Below are 24,442 nucleotides of genomic sequence, written 5' to 3' on the forward strand. Positions count from 1 at the left end.
CTAACTTACAGTCATCGTTTAATGGCGTATAGCATTTAAACGTTCTCTTCTTACTACGGCGTAAACCAGCTTGTTGTTCAACTTATACAAAACTTATTCATAACGTATTTGACGTATGGCAGTGTATTTGACAAATTTTTCACACGCTGGGTATACGCTTACCTAATCGTCAATGCGTGACAGGGCCATAAGGTGAATCAGAATTGATTCACCATCTTCACAGAAAAGGGCAACCCAGAGCAGCTAAATCATATGACTAAGTTCTTGGCCACAAAAGTAATAAAACAGGAGTTATTTTCTGTTTACTTACACCGCGCATTCTGGCAACAGGTAGGTTGGTAGGTAAATGACACGTTAACGTTCGCTTCCAGCTAGTTGTAGTAGACAAATTAGGTAGTTGTTGTTAAGTCTTCATTCTTCCAATCTACTTGTGATCGTGGTAATCCCAGTTTATTGATAGTCGAATGGTAGTCGTTGGGTTAATTGGTTTGGCCCGTAGCCTGTCAAGAACTTCTTGGAGGCACGAGCCCAATAAAGGGGGGCAGTTCAGTCCCCCCCCCCCCTCTCCTTTGTGAAAAACTTTGTGAATTCATGCTCATTACAGTAGTGCTCTCTATAGAGATTAGGGTGATTGAAGAGTAACAAGTTACTATTCAATATAAGGCACTGGCACAGGGTTAAAGTTATGTTTACAATAATTGTGATGCTAATATGCAATGAACTAAATCAAAGAAGATCATAACGGTTATAATATAAATCTTCTTGGACCTAATGAAGAAATTCATAATACTTATAATCTACATTTACGGAAATAACATTATCGGGACAATTGTCAGTGGAAAATACAGAATCATAAAAACTCTGACTGCTTCAAATTTTCTGGAATAATGAAGAAAAGCGATTAATGGCTGCAGGTATAGAAAGTAAATTGTTTTAGACTATTATATACTATAAAGTACAAAGATAGTTAATAAAATGAGAATATTTAATTCTGTTAGATCACTCTACATCATCGGTGGGGTCAAGTCGATCACGAACAACTATATCCTGTAGATTTTTATTTTTCGAATAAGCTATGACTAATTTTTTGTAAAAAATAGTGGGAAATTTATTTTGTAAATCTGTGTAGTATATTTTGATAATTCGGGATGCTTGGCAAGAAATGTTATTGAATGGAGCAACAAATGGTATTATTTGAGAATCAAACTGTATATTTAGTCCGCAGGGTGAAATAGTTGTTAGTCGATTCATCCAAAAGCTCTCCCTGTATAGTCTTGAACTTTTAGGATTGGTGTCTACTTCAGCGATGACCTTTTCAGTGGTCGCCACCTTCATATCTGCGAGGGAATGGTTGAGAGAGTTGAAATGGGTCCCAATAGGTTTATCCAGATGATGGGAGATGTCGAAACGATGGCCGTTAATTCTTTCTCTCAAAGCGTTTTTAGTTTCGCCTACTTATTGTAAATGACATTTGACGCATGAAATTAGGTAAATAATATTTGTGCTGGTACAAGAAAGCTCAACGTTAATAGGGAATTGTTTACCGTTATGCTTATTAGAGAAAGCATTGGTTGTTAAAATATGCTCGCAGGTTCTACATCTTGTAGATCTGCACGGCCGTGATCCGAAAGATTGATTAGAGTTTACCGGAACGAGGATTGTGTTCCGATTCTCAATTTCTGAAAGAGTTTTGCTTTTAATGCTGCGGAGATATCGATTTGAATATCCCCGCTCTCGCAATTTCTTAAAGACTAATTGACACGCATCATCAAAATCCTCTGTTCTGGTGCAAATTCTACGGAACCGTAAAACTTGCGATTTTATTATGCCTGAAAATGTATGTTTAGGATGAAAAGAGCTTTCCAATAAAAGTTGTGTCGAGAAAGTCCATGCTGTGATCACTTATAAAATATTTGCCTTTAATTTGATTGATGGGTGATGTTTATTTAGAGTTTCGAAGTATTTCCAGAATTCCTGAATAGTATGTTGCCAAATTAAAAATATGTCATCCAAAAAACGTCCGCAGAAAAGTGGTTTGAAAGGAGAGATCCAATCAATTTCGCGTTCCCATTCAGCCATGAATATATTGGCATAGCTTGGGGCAAATCTCTTACCCATTGCTGTTCCTGAAGTCTGAAGATAAACCTTACCGTTAAAATAAAAATCATTCCGTCTTAAACAAATTTCGAGTAATTTAAGAATTTCAGAATCGGGCCGTTTTGGGTCAGGAGTTCTCTCAAAGCATTTTTTTACAGCGTTCAAACCGGCTTCGTTGTCAATATTGGTATACATGTTACTAACGTCCATTGATATGAAGAAGGCATTTTCCGGGATTTCTAAACTCTTTATTTTTTCAACAAAATTAGATGTGTCTTTTGGATGTGATGGACTCGATAAGATTCGCTGGAGCAGACTGAAATGATATGTCGACCCTTAGGTATAATGTTCGGTAAAAACCATTGTTTCCGGGTTCTTATGGATCTTCGGGAGGGTATAAATATGCCGTTGGCGTGTCATTAATCACACTGTCGGTTTCTTTAAAGCCTGGAAACAAGTCTGAGGACTTCCTCTAGACATTTCCTGGCGTATCTAAGGTTTATTTGGGTCTGATAGATCTCGCCTAGAAAATTTTGAGAATTAGACGCCCGGAAACGCGATTTCCTGACATTTCTTTGCGAATTTTAGGTTCAAGATTATTTGTATAAGGTCTGTGGTATGCTGCTTAGAAAATTTTGAGAATTAGACGCCCAGAAACGGGATTTCCAGACATTTCCCGACAAATTTAAGGCTCAGGATTATATTTCTTATAACAAAGACTCCCTTTGACTCAGTAAAATTAATTAATGTATCTAAAAATAACAATTGACATTTATTTTTTAAGATGTTCTCTTATGTTTCTGCATTGAAACTTGTTACATTATCAGTTTGCAGATGACTACTGATGGATGGTTTACTTCGGTTAGGTTTGGTATCCTCGGATCTAACGCGCCACTGATAACAAGAAGTTCTGCTGTGAACACTAAACGACGATGAGGAGGGATCGTTTTACTAATGAGGATGCATTTTGCTGGGATACACCATTCAGGCAACTTAGCAAATTTAACATTTGTAAGTTTTTGTAAGAAGCTCGATCATGAAACACAACGAAATCTGCCTTTCATTACCGAGACAGATTTAACATTACTGAAACCCGAGGATGCACCAAACGCCAGCATTAAAAATAAACTCGTTCTAATTCGTTTTCATATTCTAATAATGAATATTTAGGGGTTTGATGTCTGTTTGTTTGCTTAGAACGCATAACGTTTGGTTGGCCAGATTTGATCACGTGATTATGGCAATGCACGGGGTGACATTCACTAATGCCTACATCCACTAATGCCTACATCCACTAATGCCTACAGTCTACAATGAACAAAGTCATGCACCTTTTACTTTCAGTGACGCCTGCTATCAGTGCTACCCAACCTCTAATTGGAAAAGTCCACCATATCTTAAATACATAAACAGAATAGAACTTTTTAATTTACATTGCCATAACATTGTATAATGTTTTTTTTTTACAAGAGCAAATGTCCTGCAGCATCTAGGAACTGAATAGGTGACTTCAGATGATTATAGCCATATCGAATAAACAAAAATGTACAAATACCGTCATGTGTCTCTTACTTCATGACCTAGGTCAGAGATTTTGTGAGAATAGTATTCTAATCTTATTCAAACCCTGTCATTTTGTACTTTTGAGAAATGAAATATTGGAAGAGTTCATTCCTAACATGGATATGTTGTTTTCATTGTGTGGGAATTATTACACACTGCATTATTATTTTGTAGGCGACAGTAACTGTAAGCACTAGTGACCGGGGCCGTGCACGATTTTATATCGATCATAAATTTGTTTATAACATTAACATAATTTATATCATGGCGGAATCGAACGCTAAAGCTCCCAATGAATAGTATGGTGCAATATTTTCTTGATTGAAATAAGCGACAGACACAAAAGGTCTATATAACAGTTTGCGTTTTAAGAATTATTATAATTATGGAACTATAAATAACATACATGTGGGCCTTCTAGATATAGCTCCAATACCAACAATATTGATTTTGATGATAATGATGATAAACAAACTTACACAAGAATAGTCTGGAATCTTCGGATCAATCTGGTATCTAGTGGGGTTCATAGATGATACAATACTAAAGAATTCCAAAATAGTTAACGAAATAGTTATATTTCAATTCACATTGGTAGTCACATTTATTCTCCTTGTACTTTTAATTTATAGGATGTAGGTTATAGAAACAGAAAGCTAAAACCTCTATCACCCTGTTTTATTTTATCTTTTTATTTCATAATATTGTTTCGCCGACATACCTGATTTTTCCCCAGTCTGTGCTTGCATGTTTTTCTGCAATGGTAAGTTTTTAGCTAAAAATCGAGAAAAAGCTGGCATGAATGATTTTCTAATAAAAAAGCTTTTAAGGTCTAATTAGCTGTATTTTCAAAATAATCTACACTTTCTATTATAAGACAAACAAAACAAAAACAAAAAATAGCACAGATGGTACGTTTTATTTTTTTTTTCCAAATAAGCATTGAAAAACTTCAAAATCTATATGATTCTCTAAAATATTTTCTTTCAAACAGAAAAACAAGAATCATTTGAGTGATTATTGTATATAGCTCCTAATATATATCTACATTCAAAACATTCAGCACCTACTTATAGCAGATTTTTAGTTAAAATTGAAAAGCTAAAGTAGCATGTTTTTGATTTGCTAGAAATAGAAAAGACTTAAGTTGGAATATTTTGTACTTTCTTCTAATAGCCTGTCATTTTCAAAATAATCATCACTTTCTAAAACAGCCGAAATTTTTGCCAAAAAAAAAAAAACAGACAAGAAAATAGCAGAGTTGGTTTGAATAATAATTTCTTCATGATTATGATGAAAAACGATTTTTCATTAAATATAAATACAATGATCGTAATATTTTAGCACATTAAAGTGATATGAGACATTTTACAAAATTTATTATCTTCATAGGTTAAAGAACTTTGAAATAACAGTCTTTTGAAAATTCCTAGTCAAAAAATATAAATGACTACGTGTACAGTAATAACTCACACTTCATGTCTTTAAATGGACATTTCAAATGGTCACAATTTTCAGCGGAAATTTCCCGAAAACACTGTTTTTTGTGCTCATATTAAAGTCAGACTCGGCAACAGTTAGCTTAGGGCCTGGTTATATGTAACGGGCCAGTCTCTCCACTATTTTGGGTGACTCATCAATTTGCGAGGCATGTTTACTCAAAATCTTTTCTAAATGACTAGCCCAAATGCACCCAATTATACAAATATCACTGCTCTCACGTCTCATATTTTGACAGATACCTCACACATAGTTAATCAGGAAATTGAAATTTGAATAAGGTATCATCACTATCAGATGCGAACAAAATTTTAAACAGATAAACACTGTATTTGTTTTAGTGTTTTTGCGTCATATTTGACATCTTTTCATAACTCAAGGGCAAATACTTAAACATATTAGGCAAAATATAATCTATGTTTTTCTTGAGTAGATTAGATATCATCAACAAGTCTAAGTGCACAAGCACCATTTGATAATAACTAAACCTTCTATCAAGTTGATAAGCCTACCTTCTTTGTGCATTATAAACTAGATTAACGATTAAATATGAAGTTTGGAATATGATATGCATGAATGGTAAGTAAAATATTTCTACCCTTTTAAGTATAAATTATGAAATATAATATAAAAATTTGTTGTGTTTCAAGGTTTAGAAGAGGTTGAAATTAGTTATGTCGACTTCAAATTCCATGCTGCTGGTTGCTATTGCAATTAACTGTTTTCAGTTGAAGACGTTATGAAATTGATAAACAACCTATTCGTACGTTATTTCACGTTCAAACCACAACAGTATACCCTCATTATACTTCGGAGAAGAGAGAGTCAGTGGTGGCCCGAGACTGGGCGTACAAATAGGGTACATATGGATTAAGGATTCAACTGTGGCGCCAGCTCTGTTGAGGTCGCAAGCCGCTCATGGAGGGTCTTCATAAGAAAATCGTTCTAGATTCTCTGGTATTTTTTATTCATTTCTGATTTGAAAAAAGGTAGGCCTACAATAATTACTCGCCCAATTAAAGGGTTATTTTGTTATGTAAAGATTGGCGTTAGCTTGCTTTGAACCCGATTGACGTTAATTTCTTGTTTTGTCTTAGATGCTCAGGGTTTCAATCCAGTCGGCTTCCCTAGCATGACGGAATTTCGTTGTTTCATACTCTGGAAAGTCAATTCATATGCGCTTAATAGCGTCAAGTGTTAGATCTAATGAATTCTAAATTGATTCTCTGACACGAACAAATCTAGAAGACACTGTCTTAAAAAACAAAATATCATGAAAATTGATCGAAACTGAAAGAGGTGCCCTATTTTCAAAGCCAGAATTTCGCAAAATGAAATGTTATAAATTATAAAAGGGTAAATGTAACCTTTTTTGTGCTCCAACGAAATGTTAACGGACGGACCGAATGGCCTTATGTAATAAAGAATATTTAGCGATTATTGACGTCATCAAACACTTAATTTGAGTGAAATTGCGGAAACTTAGTTGAACATTGGAATGGTTCAAATCAATGTTGTCGGTGTCCCCGGTATACATAACAAATTTAGAAAACCTCTTGAGAATCCCTGTAATTATTAAAATCGTCAAAGTAAAATTTGATCTTAAAATTTTTGTGAAATAGGATAGACGGCCTATGTAAACCTACCGAACCGTATAGGTTAAAATGATAGCTATTATTATTACGGCATTATGATAAACCAGTTGAACAGCCCTAACTAACTTGATTTTGTGTTATCTATTAAATTTTTAGAAATGAATTAAAAACTTGGTAGGTAAGTTAGATCTTTATTCCATAAAATTCTGGAAGGCGACATCATTTATTTTTTGTCGAAAGTGACAAATTGCAACTTAAATCTCTGATAGCCTTCGAAATTTTTGGTCTAAACCCAAACCAGTGCAACTAGTCTATCGAAACAAACGGAACATCCGTGTATTCACGGTTAATCTCTCGGGAATTGCTAACGTTAAGGCAATAGGAGTCACGTGACCCTGGTTTATATAATTTATATAATTTTATATAGGTTGATGATGTCATGATTTAGCTCTCTAGTCTAGGAGATTGAAAAACAAAACAATGAATTATTCCGGGAAATGACACTTGCATGAAGATCATTCTTGAATCCATTATTCTGTCTTTTTGCACTACCTGGAAATTATTGTTCTCCAGTTTCTTCTCTTTACCAAGTCGAAGGTAAGTTAAAAAGTTCTATTTTAAATGTCAGTGACACTTCATTCGTGACAGTAGTTGAACGGCATATTATTGATAGCCTAAGATGATGGCAGAACAAAGCGATCATTCAATTATCTATAAAAACATTATATACTATAATTCTTTTATAGTCCTTTAATTCCAATAGTAACCAATTTCGTAATACAACTTACAGTTGGAACAGGACACTCTTGATATTTCAAAGCTCATCTTCTATTAAAAAAGATTTTTACCCATTTAATATCTACAGATAATAGCCTCCTTATCCATGAGGATTTGAGAAAAATTATAAACTAGTTAATATCAACCATATTGGGACTGCCATTTTGGTATAATTTGTTAATAGTGGTTCTTTTCATTTTATTCTAGACAAATTTAAACTAATTGATTTAATCTTTTTTACGAAATTCATCGTAAGAAAGAAATAGGTTAGTTTTATAAATGATTTAATTAAATCTAAAACAAAGATTACATGAAAATAAACTTAATAAAATGTTTATAATTTTTTTATAATTATAATATAATAATAATTTTAATTATACGGTGTCATAATTGAAAAACTTCAAAAGGGATAATCACATCCAACATATTACAAAAACACAGAAGTAGAAAAAATAATAAATGTCTTCTCCCTGCATATCAGTTTCCGATTTTGGCATTAACCAAAATTTTAATAGATCTTTTCTATTTCACCTTCTTATAAACAAAGGTTTGTAAACCATGTCGTCACTGAATATAAATTCAGAAATTGAATTAGCTAATTATTCTTTGTTAAAATTTTTCTTTAGTCGGAAAATATCTCCAGTGATCCCTTTCTAAAAACTCATTAAATTATCTCAATATCTTTGAATTTATCCACTGTTTTTATAACAGATTACTAAGTTATAAACATATTAATATTTATAAAATTTATAACAAGAAATGTCCTGTGTATTTAAATGATATCCACACACCTTATTCTGCTTTCAACCTCAGATATGAAATTCCTAAACCCTCCTTTTTAAGATACATAGGTCCAATTATGTGGAATTATTTAAATAATAATGTTAATCTTTCTGAAAGCTTGTCAATATTCATTCCTACTGCCCATTCTTTTATTTTATTTTTTAAACTTAATTAAGAAGAAATATCCTTGTTTTTCCTCCCACATATTGTTTTGATTTGTATTATATTCTTTGTGTACCGTTTATTGCTAAACAAGCCAAGCCTATATTTTATGTCCCAATAAAGCTATTACATTATTATTATTATTATTATTATCATAATTATATTATTACTATTATAACTATTATTACTATTATTATTTCTATTACTATTATTATTATTTCTATTAGATAGGTAATAATTGCAATCGTAATAAATTAATTTATTAATCATTGTGTCACGAATCAGATACATGTACATTATGATAAAACATAATATAAATATAACAATAAGATTCCCGGCCAAAGTTGGCTGATATTACATTTACTAATTACATGATATAGACTGTAAATATAACCATAAAAGAGGTAAAATAAAAAGTTGTGTACATGCAGTTAATATACAAAACCTATTTTCAAATCATAAAACCAAATCTGTCTCTTAATGAAACCATATTATAGAATATTTTTTAATCAATGAAACTAGATATTGATTTATAAATCCAATTAAATGACCTATTGGTCTCCACTATTTTAGAAGTTTTTAGGACACGTTATTGTTATTGATCGGTTGCCTTTTAAAAGCTTTTAGTATTTTAGTTTTAAAACGATTCCAGAATGACCAGATCTGTAGCTTTGATCGAAATTGTGTACATGTATTTGGAAAAAAGGTAAAAGGCCGACTGGCGACAAAAAATTAATTCAGCTTGGCATGTTTTTGGCTATTACGATAACGCCATGTATATCGTACAATATTTTGGATGGGTTTGTATGGAAGCCGGCTGTGGCCATGAGAAGTCGGGAGACGACAAAGCGACGAAAAAGGCGAGAAAGCAAGGGTAAAAAAGGGCGAGGAAAAAGGCGAGAAAGCGAGAAAAAAGGCGAGAAAGCGAGAAAAAAGACGAAAAAGTGAGGAAAATTTCTCGCCTTTTTCTTCGCTTTCTCGACACGCAGGTACGTGGTTAATAAATCCGGAGCCTATAGGGGTACCTGTTTACCAACCCCCAAGCGCCCAAAGCCTACAATATCTTCAAATTAACTCATTTAAAAACAGAATGAGTTTAATTTTAAAACACGAACAACACAAATTCGAAGGAGATGGTTTCTTCTCAGCTCTATCATCTCTCATCCCATAAGTAGCCAACTTTGTCTCAAACAACAAATCCCTTATTTCCTCAGCAGCCCAAGCTCTTGGATCTGTAGCAAAAGCAGGAGTAAATATAAGCGAAGCAGTGAAAAGATCTAACGAGTTGGAAGAATTACAACATATAAGAGAAATGCGAAATAAAAGATTAGAAAACAAAAAAGGCAATGGTTTTAAAATTATAGGATAGATGTGGTCTGTTTTTTATCAACACTTCCTTCCCTTTATTAAAGCGACTCTTCTTTGGAATTTTTTTTTTCAGACCACAATTAATTTTTGTAAACATAAAGCGTGGACAGGTTATGTATGTTTAATATATATATATATAAACAAGAAAGCTATTTTGATGGAATAAGGGCTATGGAATGTTTTTTTCTATCAATTATTCTTTCTGTAGAAGGAAATCATGGGAACAACTGAAAAAGAAATTCAACAATTCAAAATGATCAAACATTGGAAATCTTTCTCCAAATTAAATGTTTCTAAGATGATTGAGTGAGTGTCCATGTTAACCTATAAAGTCATACAAAACCATATTTTTTTCTTTCTGTGAATAATTCATTCATCTATTACCACCTCCAATTAGGTATTGAACTTAATCCGCTTTTTGGTAGTAATCCGAAAGTCTTGTAGAATAAACAGAAGGGATATTCAACACCTTCAATTTCATGTATTCCCTTTAAGGTTAATTCTCAGAGCGAAAAGCATATTCGAAAGTCTCAGAGATTTAACAAGGGTGCATGGAATTTTATCACTACAGATAAAGAAATTCAACAGTTTAAAATGATCAAACATTGGAAATCTCTCTCCAAATTTAATGTTTATGAGATGATTGACTGAGAGTCCATATTAAACCTATAAAGTCAACAAAACCATATTTTTCTTACTTATGATCACCTCCAATTAGGTATTGAACTTAATGCCCCTTTGGTAGTAATTCTACAATCAAGCCCGACAGCACCTGTCTTAGGTTGTCCTCCCTTCTGGAGAATCTTACCCGTCATTGGTTAACTGTCGCGTTACTTTATGACGTTGTATATCAACTCCACCCAATTCAAGCCCGACAGCGCCTGTCTTAGGTTGTCTTCCCTTCTGGAGAATCTTACCCGTCATTGGTTAACTGTCGTTTTACTTGATGGTGGTTTATATCAATTTATCATATCTTCTGGTATTGAACTTTCATCTGTTGTTTTTGTCAATACCTTTAATTTCATATTATGATAAATGATTCTATAGTGGTAGTAGAATTAACAGAAGGGCTACTCTGTTATTGTTTTGTCAATACCTTCAATATCGTGTTTATAGTATATTATAAGTATATTCGAAAGTCTCAGAGAATTAACAAAGGGTGTGTAGTGAATTGGAGTATCACACAAGGAAGTAAATACGTAATTGTTGACTATATAGGTCAACATAGAATTCACTAGTAATTCATCCCAGAAACACAAATTTGAAGATAGATTCCTTTGTCCGACATCTTGAACTGTTAAAAATAATGAATCTGTAGTGATTTGGGGATGATATATATATAGAAGGACTACATATCACACAAGAAGTAAATACTTAATTGTTGACTATATAGATCATCATAGAATTTACTAGTAATTCATCTCCGAAACACAAATTTGAAGATAGATTCCTTTGTCCGACATCTTGAACTGTTAAAATAACTCAATCAGATTCCTATTATCCCTTCATTAGATGGAAAAATTAATAAAAATACAGAGCATACTATAACGCCCTTTATACATATCAAAATGGCTTTCTTGTTTTCTTTATCATCCAGTTTGTAGACAGTTTTTATTAGTCTCTTTTTTTTCTCGAAACTTTTACAATGATCCGAAAACAACCTATCCAAATTTTTATCTTTAAAAATGGCAGTAAAGAATTATAGATTAGATCCGATCTTTCAATTATATGATCCAATTCGTTATTCGTTTGATAAGAAAAAAGAAGTTTACATTATCATATCACCAACCGTTGGCTCTAGGTCTCAACTAAATGATAGGGGTAGGATCACTTTCGAGATTAATTCATTATCGAATTGGTTGCTTCTGTCTGATGCCTATTTCAGATGTGATTTCAAAATCACAGACGGAACTCCCAATGAGAATCGTGTACCGCAAACCAACACAACGTTAGAAAACAAGTTCTTCCAATCTTTATTTACTGAAATGGTTTTGGAAGCTGGTTCAAATCCCATAGAAACCATAAACACCCCGGGGAATTTAACACAATGTTGAAAACAGTTCTGTATCCCCAAAACTACGATTCAGTCTCAGGCTGGATACCCGATGTTAGCGATGGGCGTGTTATAAAAGAACCGGTAAGAAATGTTCCAAATGATGCAGATGAAGCTAGAATGAGAGCTATTGCTCGAAACACAATAGAAAGAGTAGGACGAGCAGGTAATCATGGATTTGAAAAACGAGTACTTCAGTACAATAATGTTGTGGAGAATAATATGTGGGGTAATTACGTAAATTGGAAGTTATATCCTTTATTCGGTCTGTTGGAACACAGAAAAGTTTCCTTAGGGTTACCATATAAAATTCATCTACAAAGAGAAATCAATGATAAGATATTCTTTGGAGAGAATGCTTCAGATGCAAAATTAGAAATAACGAATCTCCAACATTACATACCGGTAATAACACCATCAATTGAAGTAGAAATGAGAATATTCAACTCATTAACTAATGATATTGAAATAGCATTTCTTCGTCGCAATACAATAGGTAGCTTTAACTGGAGAATCCACTACATGGCCAATCACTAACACTATTAAACCAGCAAGATATTTAATGGTTGGTTTGAAAAACTTACCAGATTCTCAAACGAATAACAATAATGTCTTTAGAGTAGCAATGAACTAAACTCAAGATCCTATAATCCGTAAAGTTCAAGTAAGATTAAACAACGATAATCATCCTAACCAACCTTTAACAAATAATCCATCCACAAAGGATTATAATGAATTGTATAGAAACTATAAATATATGTGTGAATTATTTGGAAATTCAGTTTGAATATGTAGATTTTGCAATTAATCACCCAATCTTCTGTTTTGATCCATCAGCTCACCAAGAAGATCTTTTCAAAACAGTGGTGAATATAAATATTCATATTGAAAAAACACAAGGAGATGTAACCGGGTATTGTTTATTATTGGAAAAAGCAAAACATTTAATTAAAATATCCGACAGACGGATGATTCGTATAGAATAATTATTTAAATTACCCTCTTAAAAATGAAACCAGCAACTTTAGTAAAAAGAATAATAGAAGCTATCGAAACGGAATCACCAACTGCAATAACTTACAATGGTAAAAAGAATATATCTAAAAAAATTATCGATAAATATAAACATTGTAAAGTTAGAAATGATATAGATTTGGAAAGAATTGACAAGAGTGTAAAGGAAGGTGGATTTTTCCTTTCCTACCTCTGATATTTGCTGATCTGGCTGCGGCAGAGGCGACAGCTGGTGAGGCGGCTCGGATAACACAAGCCATCAACGCCAAGAAAGCAGCTGATGCTGAAAAAAGTGAAAAACGTAGACATAATATGGAAATGGAAAAGATAGCACAAGGTTCGGGAGTAGCAGATATATTTGGAACAGTTAAAAAATTTGGAAATCGATTTAGTGAAGAAACCAAGAAAACTGTTAAAGAGGGATTAAGTAATCTAATAGATAAAATCGACACCGGAGAAATGAAGGTCAAACATAAGGGTAATGCCATAGTTTTTAAAAACAAACGTTCTGGAGAGGAAAACTTTGGAACAAAAATATAGAATAAAAAATGGGAAAGAAATTTAATCATTCAAAAATATTGCCTAGTAACCCAATGCTAATGTGTATATGCGGTAGCTCAGGTTCTGGGAAAACTTATTTGACCTTTAACATGTTGACAACACCAAAACTTTTAGACTTCGATTCTTTATATATCTACACAACAACACCAGAGCAATCATATTATCAATTCCTCAAAGCTTTAGAATATATACCAAAGAAAGACGTTCAAGACATATTTAAATAAAATGAAGACAACGATGAGATAGAAATAAAAGATATCTTAGATACATATATAAAAGAAAAGATTCTATCTTTCAATCCAACGGACATAAAAGTTTTTCTTACGAAAAATGGTAATGATTTAGATTTGTCTAAAATTGATAGTGAGCGAAAGAACTCAATAGTGTTTGACGACTGTGTAGCACAAAGAAATCAAGCTGTTCAACAAGAATTCTTCACGAAGGGAAAACATCACAAGTGTCATCGTATATACCAATCCCAACCTTTTTACGGTATGGATGCAATGTTCATTAGAAAAAATGCAAATTATTCGAATTGAACGACAAAGATTTATCTCAAATTATTCAGTCAATTAATCACGGAATGGATAGAGATACATTTAAAAAATATTGCAAAGCACAATGGAGAAACCCAGATGATCATGGATATGTATTCGTTAATACTAGAAAACCTGCAGGTGAAAGAGTTATGACAAATATTTGTTAATTTTATTTCTTTAAAAATGGGTGATTGGAATAATATTATAAAAAGAAACAGAAAATATATCAAAGCTAAGAATAAAATAAAGACCCAAGTTGAAAATAACAAATTACAACAACTTGGATTAATAGAAAATCTACAAACTCTATTTCAACCAATATTAAAAAGTCAAGAAGATATTAAAAAGAGACTCGCCCCTCGTGTAGAACCTTTCCTTCATAAAGATTCCCCAAGTAGTATATGAGCTCATAGATTGGTCGCATTTTTCCACATTCCATTTCATTTCATGGGAAAATGCGACCAATCTATGAGCTCCAAATAAACAAGACCTGAATTCCCTACATTTCATAAATTCTTATAGCAAAACATCCTACATTTCATAAATTCTTACACTTAAAAAAGACTTAAATTCCCTACATTTCATAAAACATCCTAAATTCCCTACATTTCATACACCAAAAAAACTTTCAATCAATTTCCTACATTCCATCAAAAAAAGCATATTAAAATAATGTAGAAGGGAGATAACTCTTTTTTGAAATTTTCTACTCAAATTTTAAACCTTAAAAGTGGCAAATAAAATACTAGATCCAATCTTTAGATTATACGATCCGATTCGTTATTCGTTTAACAAAAAAAAGAGGATTATATTATCATCTCACCCACTGTTGGTTCTAAATCCCAATTGAATAATGGTGGTAGAATTACCTTCGAAATAAATTCATTATCGAATTGGTTGCTTCTTTCCGATGCTTATTTCAGATGCGATTTCAAAATTAAAGATGGAACTTCCAATGAAAATCGTGTTCCACAAACATATACAACGTTAGAAAACAATTTCTTTCCATCTTTATTTAGAGGTTTTTGGAAGCTGGTTCAAATCCGATAGAAACAATCAAACATCCTGGGGAATTCCACACAATGTTGAAAACAGTTTTATATCCTAAAGATTTCGATTCAGTCTCGGGTTGGATACCCGATGTTGGCGATGGAAGTGTTTTAAAAGAACCGGTAAGAAATCTTGCAAATGATTCTGATTTAGCTAGAGTGAGAGTTGTTGCTCGAAACACAATAGAAAGAGTAGCACGAGCAGCTAATCATGGATTCGAAAAACGAGTACTTCAGTACAATAATATTGTTGAGAATAATAGGTGGGGTAATTACGTAAATTGGAAATATATATCCTTTATTCGGTCTGTTGGAACACAGAAAAGTTTCCATAGGGTTACCATATAAAATTCATCTACAAAGAGAAATCAACGACGATAAGATATTCTTTGGAGAGAATGGTTCAGATGCAAAATTAGAAATAACGAATCTCCAACTTTTCATACCCGTAATAACACCATCAATTGAAGTAGAAACGAGAATATTCAATTCGTTAACTAAAGATATCGAAATAGCTTTTCTTCATCGTAACACGGTAGGTAGCATATCTTTAACGGGAGAATCCACCACCTGGCCAATCACTAACACTATTAAACCAGCAAGATATTTAATGGTTGGTTTCAAGAACTTACCAGATTCTCAAACGAATAACAATAATGTCTTTAGAGTGGCAATGAACCAAACTCAAGATCCTTTAATCCATAAAGTTCAAGTAAGATTAAACTACGATAATTATCCTAACCAACCTTTAACAATTAACCCAACCTCAAAGGATTATAATGAATTGTATAGAAACTATAAAAATATGTATGAATTATTTGGAAATCTACCTCAGTTTGAATATGTAGATTTTGCACTTAATCAGCCAATTTTCTGATTTGATCTATCAGCTCACCAAGAAGATCTTTTCAAAACAGGAGTGAACATAAATATTCATATTGAAAAAACCCAAGGAGATGTAACAGGTTATTGTTTATTATTGGAAGAAGCAAAACATTTAATTCAAATAGCAGATAGAAGAATGATAAGAATTGAGTAAAAAATACACCCTTAAAAATGAAACCAGAAATTTTAGTTATGAAAATTGAATATTATTGGAACAGCTTCACCAACTGTAATAACATTCAACGATAGAAAAATCAACATAACTAAAAAACTTATTGATAAATACAAATATTGTAAAGTCAGAGACGATATAGATTTAGAAAGAATTGACGCGAACGCAAAAGAAGGTGGATTTTTACCTTTCCTTTTACCTTTAATATTTGGTGGTATTGCAGCGGCGGGAGAAATGATTTGGGGAAGAAACCAAGAAAACTGTTTAAGGATTAAATAAATTAGTAGATAGTATTGACACGGGAGAAGTCAAATTAAACATAAGGGTAATGGAATATTTTTAAACAATATACACACTGGAGAAGGAATATTTCTTTCAAAGTATAAAGGAGAAGGAGTTATTTTTGGAACAAATTAAAATAATAAAAAATGGGTAAAAAATTTAATCATTCAGAAATATTTCCTAATAACCCTATGCTCATGTGTATATGCGGTAGTTCCGGTTCTGGGAAAACTCATCTCACTTTTAACATGTTGACAACACCAAACCTTTTAGATTTCGATTCGATTTGTCGAATATCGATAGCAAACGAAAGAACTTAATATTGTTTGACGACTGCGTAGCGCAAAGAAATCAAGCTGTTCAACAAGAATTCTTCACGAAGGGAAGACAACACAACTGTCACTGCATATACCAATCCTAATCTTTTTACGGGATGGATTCTATGTTTATTAGAAAAAATGCAAATTGTTTTTCATTATTTGAATTAAACGATAAAGATTTATCTCAAATCATTCAGTCGATAAATCACGGAATGGACAGAGATGCATTTAAAAAGGTTTGTAAAGCTCAATGGAAAAACCCAGATGATCATGGATATATATTCGTTAATACTAGAAAACCTGCAAGTGAAAGAGTTATGACAGATATTTGTTAAATTTTATTTTTTTAAAAATGGATAATTGGAATAATATTTTAAAAAGAAATAGAGAATATATCAAAGCTAAGAATAAAATAAAGACCCAAGTTGAAAATAACAGATTACAACAACTCGGATTAACGGAAAATCTACAAACTCTATTTCAATCCATATTAAAATCTCAAGAGGATATTAAAAAGAGACTTATCCCTCCTATAGAACCCACACCTCCTATAGAACCCACACTTCCTATAGAACCTCATCAAATAGAATATCCCATTGATGGTATTATAATTAGGTCATTATATGATATAAATCATTATTTTTCAAACCCAGATTTACCAAAGACCATTTCACCAATTGTTGATAATGATGGGTTATTGTTTAATGGATATAGAATAAAATTTGATCAATTTTACCCTTCATTCAAAATCGATACAATAGACTTTATATTTACAACAACAGAAGGATTAATAGATTTAATGAATGGTGAGGATATTTATATTGCCGATTATAAGGATTTAGTAGCATACTCAAAATTTTTACATCTAATTAAAAATAGAGGACCCGACACAAAAAGATTGAAAGATGTTAAAAAAATTATAAAAGCAATTGAACATAAAGATAAATACGAAGTTGACGAAGTGGGTGATTATAATGAAGACAATCCACCAATCATACAAGAAATAGATGAATTCGAAGATATGGTGGCATCTGGACAAGGTATGACCTTTTTATCCGACAACAACGAAGAATTGCTTAATAGATTACGAGTAATATTAGAAGGTCATGGATCGCACAGACAATATAATGAAGTAAATTGTATACAAACGTCAGATTATTTACAGTCTTCCAACATTTACTGTACCGATAGGATATAGAATTATCGAGAAACCATTTCAACGACGTATTTACCACTTAATTCCTTTATGATTATAGATATAAATCTGGAAATAAAAGATGGTAAAAATAGGTTTATAGATTTTGGTAACGAGGAAATTGTTATTCAACTTCATTTAAAACAAAAAAATTAACACTCTTCATTCTCTTCTTGAATAGTTAGATAATCGTGATCATCAAATTCGTAGTTTTCATCCATGTTCAATTCTTTTCCGTCGTTGTAAGGATATATGATTCCTTCACTGTTTGGTGCTTTTCTCTTAACGAGATTTAGATAACTTCTAAAAACTCTTTTTTGTTTATCATCATCCTTTGGAATAACTACTCCATTGGTGGAACTTTTTACCCAAGGTTTCTTAAATTCATTCGTTACATCGAGTCCACTAGCTAATCGAATATAATCTTCTACGGATATCTTATCTTTAGAGTAACCCTTAAACGTTTTCTTTGCTTTTAAAAAACCATCGGAAGTTAGAATGATATTGTATTTAACTTTGGCGCTAATAAACCAAATATAATTCCACCATCACCGTAATCATTCTTTCCTTTACAATAATCATTTTCGGACACCAACCCAGCTTCATTTAATTTATCTCTATTGCTAGACGCAATGTATAAACTATCGGTATCCGTATAGTATATTTCAGGCTTATAAAATCCATCTATCACGTGAATAAAATTATTCATTATTTTTTTACTGTGAGATAAAACGAATGATCCCAAATGACTAGGTGTTAGTCGTGTAGATTTAGGAGGAATAAATTCTTTTTCTTCTTCATTTATCTCAACTATATATTGACTATCATTTACTTTTTCATAGCTTTTGACGTGTGAATCATAGTTGGCTTTTAAAGTCGCTTGACTATTGGAAATATTCTGAAATACAACTTCTTTCATTACTTGATTGTATTTTATCAAACAAGCTCCGAGACATAACGTATCTCTTTTAGCGTAAGGTTCCCATTCGTGTCTTAAAGATTCCCAATTATCTTTAGTGTATTTTGCAATATTAACATCCCCGATCTTTCTCAAATTCATTGGTAGATTAGATGAATTTCCCCATGCTGCCAAACTAGATGATTCGTGTTGATAGGAACATATGAAATTAATATTTTGCAAATAATTAGAGTTACCCTTTATTTCTTTCTGTCTTTTCCATTTTTTCTGTAAATCTTCATCAGTGAATGAATTAGTTAAAGGCAGAGACAGAATTCCTCTGGTCGTTTTTAAAGGGCATTGTGTTAGTTTTTTTACGTTTCTGATCATGATCCAGTTATCAAAACCGCTAGCGTTATGAGCAATTAATGTTATTCTTTTTTTATCTATTTTTCCTAAACGTTGTAACATTTGATCGATGCAATCTGTACCTATAAATATTTCTACTATATTAGTCATGAGTTTGTTGTAAAATTCTTCTTGAATGGGATCTGTCGGCTTTAAATCTGGAAAGAGATTATTTATTCTGTTTAACATTTTTCTTAGTTTTTCTAAATTGATTAACGTGCAAGAATAAGGTATGGCTTTATTTTCGTTATAGGTTTTGCAATCCCATGCGTATAAACAATCATCGGGAATCGTTGGAAAAACGTTTAGTTTTAGAGGTGAAACTTGCGTTATCGCATTATCATCTTTACAAGTTCTCCATACATTTTCATCGTAATTATCTTCTATTTCTTTAATGCCTAAGGTTTTGTTATTTCTTCTTATCAAACAGAAATGTTCTTTGTGTAAATAAAAAAACCAATATAATTCTTCGGATACTTTCTTTGGTTGAAAATGTCTACGTTTGGGCTTATAAATTTGAAAAGAGGTATTAAATTTCTTATTGAATTCGCAGATTCTAGCAGATGTTATAACTCATTTTCTGTTTGATTTTGAAAAACTGTTGATGAAATCTTGAAAATCTCTTGCGTAGTCTTCGTTTAAAACACGATTAACGCACTTTACAAAGCAGTATCCATCGCTCGGTATATAACAATTTATACCGATATATTCATTTATCTTTTTGAGTAGGGTAACACCACTACCCTTTTTTGATCTTTTTATTTCTTTGAAATTGTTTTTACGGAAAATCATTTTTCCTGTGAAATACCAATCAGAAGCATCCGATTTTATATCCACTGTTGCGAAGAAATTGCGAAAAGTTTTGGCATTAAAACCTACAAATTGCATGCCTTGTTTATATCCTCCATCCTCCATTTATTCCAATTTGACCTTTAAATGTTATAGATTTATCAGAGATAATCTTAATAATATTGGAAAAAAGTTTATTTGATATGAATTTTTCAATTTTATTCATATTTTTTAATTCATCAGAGATAATCTTGTCAATAACATCGTCTAAAATTTTAATTGATATGAATTTTTTATCGTCTAAAATTTCAATTTTATTCATATTTTTAAAGCAACTATTTTTAACTAGGAATTTTTAACTTTTATTGATGATATTTCTACATCAAATTTATCTAAAATTTCATTGAATTTTTCTAATTCTTCAACTGTTATGTTCTTGTCTTCTCTCGATCTTTCGAAAAATATAAACAATTTATTAAGATATGTATTTAAAATTTCTGTTTTCCTTTTATAATGAGCTTTCTGTTTTGATGTAAAACCTAAAGTAATCAGTCCACAAGATGAAGTTTGAACGGCAGTGAACGCGGCTAATACAGTTGGGACAATTATTGGAAGCATTAATCCACCGGTTACGGCTGTTGCCACCGTTATTCCTACTGTCAAAACTGTACTTAATGTTTTGAAAACAGAATCGATTCTACTCCATGTTTTTCTGCATTTGTTGAATTGTTATAGTTTTTCTTTAAGTTCGTTTTGTTTTTCTATCATATATTGTGTCTACTTTCGAGTTCCATTTTTTAGGTAATTAAATTAAGTGAACTTCTGATAAACCAAAAGATGGAAAGTAACTAAGATCTATAGGATTAATAAAAACAACTTTTACAGTTACTAATGATATTTGTTCTTTCGAATCATTAATCTTATTCAGATGAACTGAAAAATTTGGTTTTTCAATAGAAACTATAAACATATGCATCATCTCTTATTAAAAATGTTTGTTTTTGTTGACTTTTATGAATATCATTTGAGGTAAATATATCATTATCAACAAAATATAGTTTTACATATTCAAACTCTGTTGCTCGTAAAAACTCATAACTGTTTGTTTCTTTTTGTGGTTCTGGATTTCTAATAATATTCATTGATGGTGGAGTTTCCGTTTCCAATATCATATCAAAATCTCTCAATATAAATCCATGTTTTTCTTTATCTGGTATGATTAACATTCTAAACCTATCTATATATTTTCCACTCGTTTTAATTTCATATAAGTGATCAACCATGGTGTTTTCGTCGTTAATTTCTAATTCTTTAGTTTCTACATTTTTTGTACCATTGATAAACTGAAGAACTTTACGAATGATAAATTTTATATTTGATGAATATGAGATTTGTTTGAAGAATATTGAATCAACTTTTACCTGAAAGGGGAAAGTTATTTCAATTGTAATTTTTCCATGAAAAATAAAAGGTATTGAATATAAATCAAGATTTGAATCAAAAATATATTGGGGGTGATTAATACTAGTTGGAGAATATACTCTAATATTTGCTGTAATTCCATATTTTTTATATTCATAGTCTCTTGATCTATCAAAAATATCAGTAATAGAAGTATTGTAATCTCTCAAATTTTTAAATGGAAGATTGAAATAATATGATTCTTTCTTGAGAAACTTTTTTTCTAATGCGACTATATTTTTGTCCTGTTTCAAAACTAGGTTATTAATAGTAGTTATCTGTTGTTGAATAACACTATCATCAATGTTCTGTATTTGTTGATGTATATAGGTTTTGATTTCGCTATCATCTATGTTTTGTATTTGTTGTTGAATATAGGTTTTGATTTCGCTATCATCTATGTTTTGTATTTGTTTTTTAATATTTGTTAGTTCTTTTTGTAATTCACTGTTAAGTTTAGTTTCCAGAGCATTTAATTCCTGTTGAAACGTATCTTCATTTTCATCTGGAATGTTATCTATCAATTGTTGAATGTCTAATTTTTGTTTTGCAATCTTATCCTCTAATTTAGATATTAATGAAATTAAATTTTGTAACTCAGTTTTGTTCACTACGTTGACCAATTCTTTTTGAATAAAACTTATTAATCTTTGTACCTCTTGTTGTAGTTTAGTATCATTAACAAAATTTTTATTATTTGTTGACGTTTGAAGAATCTGTTCACATTACTTATTTTATCTTCTAAATGGTTTTTATTTACTTCAATTGAATATATTTGTTCTCGTAAATATTTCTTGTGAATGGCGTCATTATCGTTTTCCGGAGACTTTGAATTAGTTATGCTAAAATTGTTCATATCTAAATCACCTTGAAGAGTGTCTCCGATTTGATCCACAAAGTAAGGTTTCGCTTTATTTATCCACGTTGTACTGTTAGGTTTTTTAGTTTCTAAAGATAAAGAACCTAATCAAAACTTGTTCGCCATTTTTATTGAGTTAAATTAATACAATTTCTTCGAACTGTTTTCCTCAACTCAACTGATATAAAACCCAAAGTGACCACTGACCACAAAACTTTTGTCCCGGTAATGGAATTTGAAATGTTGAACATTTGATTGGTTTATTAGTTAATTGGATTATCTCTTCAGTGGGTTCTAATCCATAAGAATCGAAGAAATAAAAGTCAGAGTCTTTGTACAAAGCAGAATGATGAACTCCTTTTTTGATCGGAAGAATGTATATTTGTTATCGCGTAAAATTTACCTTTCTTATATTTCAGATCATTTATTTCATCTCTCATACAATAATAAAACGGTGATATATTTAACTCATTCGTCCATCTCATAAGTTGAAAGTTTGTAGTTGTATCGGTTCCATATTTATCGAGAAATTCATTCATTTTTAAAAGTCGGTTTTTCGAAGTTCGTTTTGATAAAACCTTCCTATGATTTGTTCTTTGTCTTGATCGATTAATTCATATGTCGGAGGTGATGTGCTGTTTACTTTATCAACGATGAATATTTCGTTCGTCCAGTATCCAACGTAACCTTTTTCGAATTTGCTTTTATATTTGAAAATACGAACTCGATCTCCGACTTTAAATTTGGGTTTGATATTTAAATTCTTTATTTCATTTTCGTAGTTATGTTGCGCGTTAATTGACTTTATAATATTTGGATTACTCTAGGCTTGTGTTGGTGTGACACCTATAGATGAATGAATTTTGTTATTGTATTCATCTACAACCTCTGGTAATATTTTAAGCCATTTTTGAGATTTCAATTCCGTGAATTTTTTTAATAATTTATTTTTTAGAGTCCTGTTAAATCTTTCTATTACTACAGCTTTACCTTCGTTATGAGTACTGTAAATTTCAAATCCCAGAGATTTCATATTTTTGTTATAAAATTCACTTCCTTTATCTACCCACAGTTTTTCTAGATGTCGGTTAGATTGTTTCATAATCGTTTCAAATGCATGTTTGACTAATAATCCAGTTTTGTTTTTCAAAGAAATAACCCATACATATCTCGTATACAAATCTATAACTGTTAAGCAATATTTAAATCCTCTTTCGACTGGCATATGAATTTAATCGGCTGACCATATTTCATCTTTTTCAAACACTTTTACTTTTAAAATTTTTTAGTTTTTCTAAATTCTTTGTGAATTTCATCAGCTAATCCCATGCCCAATTTCATCTTTGCTTTTAACAGTTTAATGATTAATGCTCTTTCCATTCTCTCTTTGAAAATTGGATTTGGAATATTTTCAAGTTCGATTATCATTTGTCTGTCTGCTTCGTGTCTGAAGTTTATGTCTTTCTGTATAGTGTGTCGTGTTTAAGCGCAGCGGCGTCAACTCTATTGACTGGTTCTTCCCCTGGTTTGGGTTTATCGTTTTCGTCTAATCGCAGATCTAACCTAGTACCTGGACCGGTGTAATTATGACCGGAAAGATGTTTTTCTCCGGGATATTTCGCTCATGGAAATCCAGGAAGAGAACCCAGTGATTTTTGTATATCTCCTGAACCGAAATAAGTTTTTGGAGTGTGAGCGACTATCATTTTTATCCTATATCTTTAAAACCTTTTCCTTTCCTTTCTTCTAATCTCCTGTTTCGAAGTTCTCTTATTAGCTCTAATTCTTTCAACTCGTTAGATTGTTTCACTGTGTCGCTTATACTCTTTCCCGCTTCCGCGATTGAGCCGATGGCTTTAGCTCCGGTTGAAAGGGGTGTTTTGTTTTTTGAAACAAAGCTAGCTACTTTTGGAATTATTGTTTTACCTAGAGAAAATAATGAAGAATCGCCCGAATAATCTTCGAATCTGTGTTGTTCGTGTTTTAGAATTAAACTCATCCTATTTTTAAATGAATTAATTTAGTCTGTTTTTTTTTATCCAAAAAAGAGTTATCTCCCTTCTCTAGACTAAAAATACATTACTTAAAATGAGGCTATTAAAAACCGGATGT

The 24,442-nt window shown here is 31.6% G+C and overlaps 7 protein-coding genes across 7 annotated transcripts; 5 read left to right on the plus strand and 2 right to left on the minus strand.

Annotated features, from left to right (window-relative positions):
- Positions 1–11,530: 11,530 nt before the first annotated feature.
- On the plus strand, positions 11,531–12,435 carry LOTGIDRAFT_158415 (hypothetical protein; the record flags this gene model as incomplete). The annotated part of the gene is made up of 2 exons (XM_009051571.1): positions 11,531–11,666; positions 11,933–12,435. The coding sequence occupies 2 exons, from the start codon at positions 11,531–11,533 to the stop codon at positions 12,433–12,435; spliced, it is 639 nt and encodes a 212-aa protein (XP_009049819.1).
- A 472-nt stretch (positions 12,436–12,907) lies between these two features.
- LOTGIDRAFT_158416 (hypothetical protein) lies at positions 12,908–13,452 on the plus strand (the record flags this gene model as incomplete). The annotated part of the gene is made up of 2 exons (XM_009051572.1): positions 12,908–13,082; positions 13,133–13,452. The coding sequence occupies 2 exons, from the start codon at positions 12,908–12,910 to the stop codon at positions 13,450–13,452; spliced, it is 495 nt and encodes a 164-aa protein (XP_009049820.1).
- Positions 13,453–13,460: 8 nt separating this feature from the next.
- LOTGIDRAFT_113491 (hypothetical protein) lies at positions 13,461–14,012 on the plus strand (the record flags this gene model as incomplete). The annotated part of the gene is made up of 2 exons (XM_009051573.1): positions 13,461–13,676; positions 13,716–14,012. The coding sequence occupies 2 exons, from the start codon at positions 13,461–13,463 to the stop codon at positions 14,010–14,012; spliced, it is 513 nt and encodes a 170-aa protein (XP_009049821.1).
- Positions 14,013–15,094: 1,082 nt separating this feature from the next.
- On the plus strand, positions 15,095–15,938 carry LOTGIDRAFT_158417 (hypothetical protein; the record flags this gene model as incomplete). The annotated part of the gene is made up of 2 exons (XM_009051574.1): positions 15,095–15,324; positions 15,383–15,938. The coding sequence occupies 2 exons, from the start codon at positions 15,095–15,097 to the stop codon at positions 15,936–15,938; spliced, it is 786 nt and encodes a 261-aa protein (XP_009049822.1).
- Positions 15,939–17,072: 1,134 nt separating this feature from the next.
- Positions 17,073–17,918, plus strand: LOTGIDRAFT_158418 (hypothetical protein; the record flags this gene model as incomplete). Its single annotated transcript, XM_009051575.1, has 1 exon — positions 17,073–17,918. One exon carries the CDS (start codon positions 17,073–17,075, stop codon positions 17,916–17,918), a length of 846 nt encoding a protein of 281 aa, XP_009049823.1.
- Positions 17,919–18,067: 149 nt separating this feature from the next.
- Positions 18,068–19,410, minus strand: LOTGIDRAFT_158419 (hypothetical protein; the record flags this gene model as incomplete). Its single annotated transcript, XM_009051576.1, has 2 exons — positions 18,068–18,437; positions 18,512–19,410. The coding sequence occupies 2 exons, from the start codon at positions 19,408–19,410 to the stop codon at positions 18,068–18,070; spliced, it is 1,269 nt and encodes a 422-aa protein (XP_009049824.1).
- A 1,550-nt stretch (positions 19,411–20,960) lies between these two features.
- Positions 20,961–22,869, minus strand: LOTGIDRAFT_158420 (hypothetical protein; the record flags this gene model as incomplete). The annotated part of the gene is made up of 3 exons (XM_009051577.1): positions 20,961–22,031; positions 22,232–22,419; positions 22,734–22,869. The coding sequence occupies 3 exons, from the start codon at positions 22,867–22,869 to the stop codon at positions 20,961–20,963; spliced, it is 1,395 nt and encodes a 464-aa protein (XP_009049825.1).
- Positions 22,870–24,442: the final 1,573 nt, after the last annotated feature.

The sequence above is a fragment of the Lottia gigantea genome (assembly GCF_000327385.1).
Source record: "Lottia gigantea unplaced genomic scaffold LOTGIsca_17, whole genome shotgun sequence".
Lineage (NCBI taxonomy): Eukaryota > Metazoa > Mollusca > Gastropoda > Lottiidae > Lottia > Lottia gigantea.